This window comes from Cyprinodon variegatus, unplaced genomic scaffold (genome assembly GCF_000732505.1).
Source record: "Cyprinodon variegatus isolate N-32 unplaced genomic scaffold, C_variegatus-1.0 Scaffold1039, whole genome shotgun sequence".
Classification (NCBI taxonomy): domain Eukaryota; kingdom Metazoa; phylum Chordata; class Actinopteri; order Cyprinodontiformes; family Cyprinodontidae; genus Cyprinodon; species Cyprinodon variegatus.
The window spans coordinates 139,427-142,768 of record NW_015151492.1 but is presented as its reverse complement, the minus strand read 5'-3'; the positions used below and the strand labels follow the sequence as shown (position 1 = coordinate 142,768).

Here is a 3,342-nt window from a genome sequence, read left to right as displayed (position 1 = left end):
CTCCAGGACTGTGGTCCATCAAATCATCAAATGCATTATATAGATCAGTAACTTTGAATTATTGCTGATGAAGGTTCTCAGTCATCCAGGTCATTGTCATTCCATAAAAGTAAAAAAAAAAATCCACTGGACTTGGTTTGAAACATTTGAAGACGTTTCTCTTCCTCTCCAGGAAGCTTTCTCAATTGAATTAGTGGATTAAGTGAACCTGGAATCTGTTATCAAAGACCTTTGTCACACATCTGTCTGCTGTAGATCATCTATGCTGCTAATCTGATTCTAATCTGATTCTAATCTGATTCTAATCTGATTCTAATCTGACTCCCTCAGAGCATCCCAGCAGCTAAACCAATGAACTGACCATCATTTTGCTGTAAAACAGTAATTTGACAATGCAGGTCAGGGTGTGAAATACTGCCACCTTGTGGTGCTATGTATGTTCAGTGGTTTTTAGTTAAATAAATGCTCGCCAACTTCATGAGGTTATGGGCCCAGTTGGTCCCAGTCGCTCCCAGTCAGTTCCAATAAAAGAGCTTAAAACAGTGGTTTTACATGGATTCTGTGTGGAGCACTCGGTGTTGTGGGATTCACAATGGAGGACAGACTGTTTATCGACAAGCTAAGAGGACCAGACAACAAATTTCCAGAGGGAGCATCTGCTGAAAGCTAGAAGGCTATGGGCCATGGTAATGGAGACGGAAACATTGCTGCCAGATGCTAATGCAGCTACTCGAGCCGAATTCGCTAAAGGAAAGAAAAAGCAGTTTCACTGTTGGAGCTTAACGTAAGTACATCTCAACTGTACCTGATTACAAGCTGCCAGTCACCTAAAGAAGCGTGGAATACGCTGAAGGGTCATTATTAGAGAGACACTCTAGAAAATAAATAGTTTCTAAAGAAGAAGTACTTCAGGTGTGAAATGAAGGAAGGAGAAACGATAACCGAGCATTGAAGCGCATGAAGGAATTAACTGATCAACTCAGTGCTATTGGTGCAGTAAATGAGGAGGAGGATCAGATTCTGACATTGCTTGGTAGTCTTCACCCAGCTATGCAGCAACTGTCACTGCTCTGGAGACAAAGATGGACAGTTTGACTCTTCAATTTGTGCAGTAAATGAGGAACTAAACAAAAACGCGTGCAGGCAAATGACAGTACCAGTGGTGCAACACCAGGTAGCGCATCTGCAATGAAAACGCAAGTGAGTGGGGATCCACAGCCGACAGATCCAAGTGGAAATGTTTTAACTGTGGGAAGGAGGGACAACTGAAACGAAATTGTCCAAAGATAAGAAATAAAATTCAAACCCAAAAGGTAAAACAAGCAACATGTGAGGAGAATGAAAATTCTGAGAGTGCAACTGAAAGCGCAATTGTTGCCAGAGAGAATAATCAGGGTGAAAAAGTGAAACAAGTCGAATGTCTGATTGATTCAGGAGCATCAAGACACATGAAATGCTCTATAGAAATACTACCAGGAATTCACAAAGCCACCATCAGTGAGACTTGGTGACGGTAGAGTAGTCGATGCACAAGNACGCTGTCAGGGATGGGTTAGCTGCGCTCACAGCTGCTTCCAAACAGGTTTAGATGAAGGTCAAAGGTCATCAAAAAGAAAGACAGGGCTGTGTCCGAATGTCCGCCCTAATCATGACATAGTGGTGACGCCATTTTAAATGAGTGTCCCAACATCTAGTGGATGAAAAAGTAGTGGACTCCAAGTTTCCCACAGTGCACCTTGAAAAGAAGTGATCATCCATGGTCACTAGATAAGCAGATATATCCCATAATGCTTTGCAAGAGCATCAGGGGACTTGTTATGGCAGAGAGACTGAACAAAATGGCGGCTGCACGCCACGGCGTGTTGGCGAGGTAACGTGACTAATGGGGAGTAAAGAGTAGTGATCATTTGTCTGAACGGTCAGTTAACTGAGTTCACTATAAAGTTCACTATAGTCCCCGCTCTCTATAGTGACGGAGGGGTTTAGGGCGGACGGTCGGACGAAGCCTGGAAGTCCAGCAGCCGTTTGGCGCTCTGGATTAATACCAGTTTCAACTGGAGGCAGCCCAGCTGAACTGGACAGAGACTAAAACAGCAGAAAATTCTTCCTCACTCTTCATCATTTCATCCTCTGGAGGTTTTTAGATCTGCTCCTCTAAGTGAAACATGGAGTCTAAAAACCAAAGGCTCTAAAGTCTTCCTGACGATGAACTAACCTGCCAGGATTTTTTAACAAGGGAACTAAAACCTGGACTTTCCAGAAATCTCCTGAAACGTTCCTTTAGTTCCTAAGAGAAGAAGAGGCTCACCGTCTACGATGACCAGTCTGAAGTCCAGGTATGAAGCTGATGACAAAGAGTCATCCAGACCACACCTGTAGCGCCCTGAGTCGGACCAGGTCAGCTCCGTAATGCTAACGGACAGCACTGAGAATGTTTTTGAAGCTTCTTTAACATATTGGGTTCTGTATCGTCCTTCCTGAGCTGAGTCAGAACTTGTTTTAACTAGGAGGTTTGATCCTTCACAGGTTTCCCTGCAGAACATCTTCACTGCTCCAGATATGGTGAAAGAGCAGGGATAGGTGAGGTTTTCTCCTGCTGCTCCATAATATCTCAGAATGTCGGCAGATCGGACGTCTCTGACATTCAGAGCTGAAAAAAACACAAATATTAATATCAGAGTTTGGTCAGGACCACTGCATGATCTTTTTATTTCATTCACAGATGAGAGTTTGACCCAAAGAATATGAATCATTTTTTGCACATAATTATTTTAGTTTTTTTTTTTTATGAAAAACCGACAGATTGCAGCATCTAGAAATGAACAGATATGGTTCAACACAGTCATTTAGTCATCAGGGTGATAGTCATTCCAGAAAAGTTAAAAAACAAAAAACATAGACCTACATCATTCAGCTGAACATGATGCTGCGCCTGTTTGCTTTGGTATGGCTTCATTTTCTTTATGTTGAAAAATTTAGTGACATAATCTTCATAAACTTCAAAGGTTTCCTGTTTAATAAGTCAGGAAATCAAAGTTTCCTTTGATGGTGAGAGAGACATGGATTCCGCTTGAATGCAGATATGATTGTGTATCGTGAAAACAAGCGGCTCAGTTTCAGCAAGTTAGTTTGAGTTAAGGAACTTTGATCCATGTTTATTGCTGTGGATTGGTTAGGGATTAGATTAAGTCTGACCTGCTGATGTCATAAACCTGTATGTATTAAAGCAGGTTAAACAAATAAACCTTCCATTGGTGACCACTGGCTGGACAGAGAGACAATATTCCAACTGGATATCACAGTCACACATGGTCCAATCTGCGGGACCGTGGTCCAATCTCC

At 42.3% G+C, this 3,342-nt stretch overlaps 1 protein-coding gene across 1 annotated transcript in view; it reads right to left on the bottom strand.

Moving 5' to 3' along the window:
• LOC107100978 overlaps positions 1-2,627 on the bottom strand; it is an 8,879-nt gene extending 6,252 nt beyond the window's left edge. The window contains exon 1 of the mRNA XM_015399693.1: positions 2,309-2,627. Within this exon, the coding sequence (XP_015255179.1) occupies positions 2,309-2,543 (235 nt within the window). The 5' untranslated portion in view covers positions 2,544-2,627. The remainder of the gene's footprint in view (positions 1-2,308) is intronic.
• Positions 2,628-3,342: the final 715 nt, after the last annotated feature.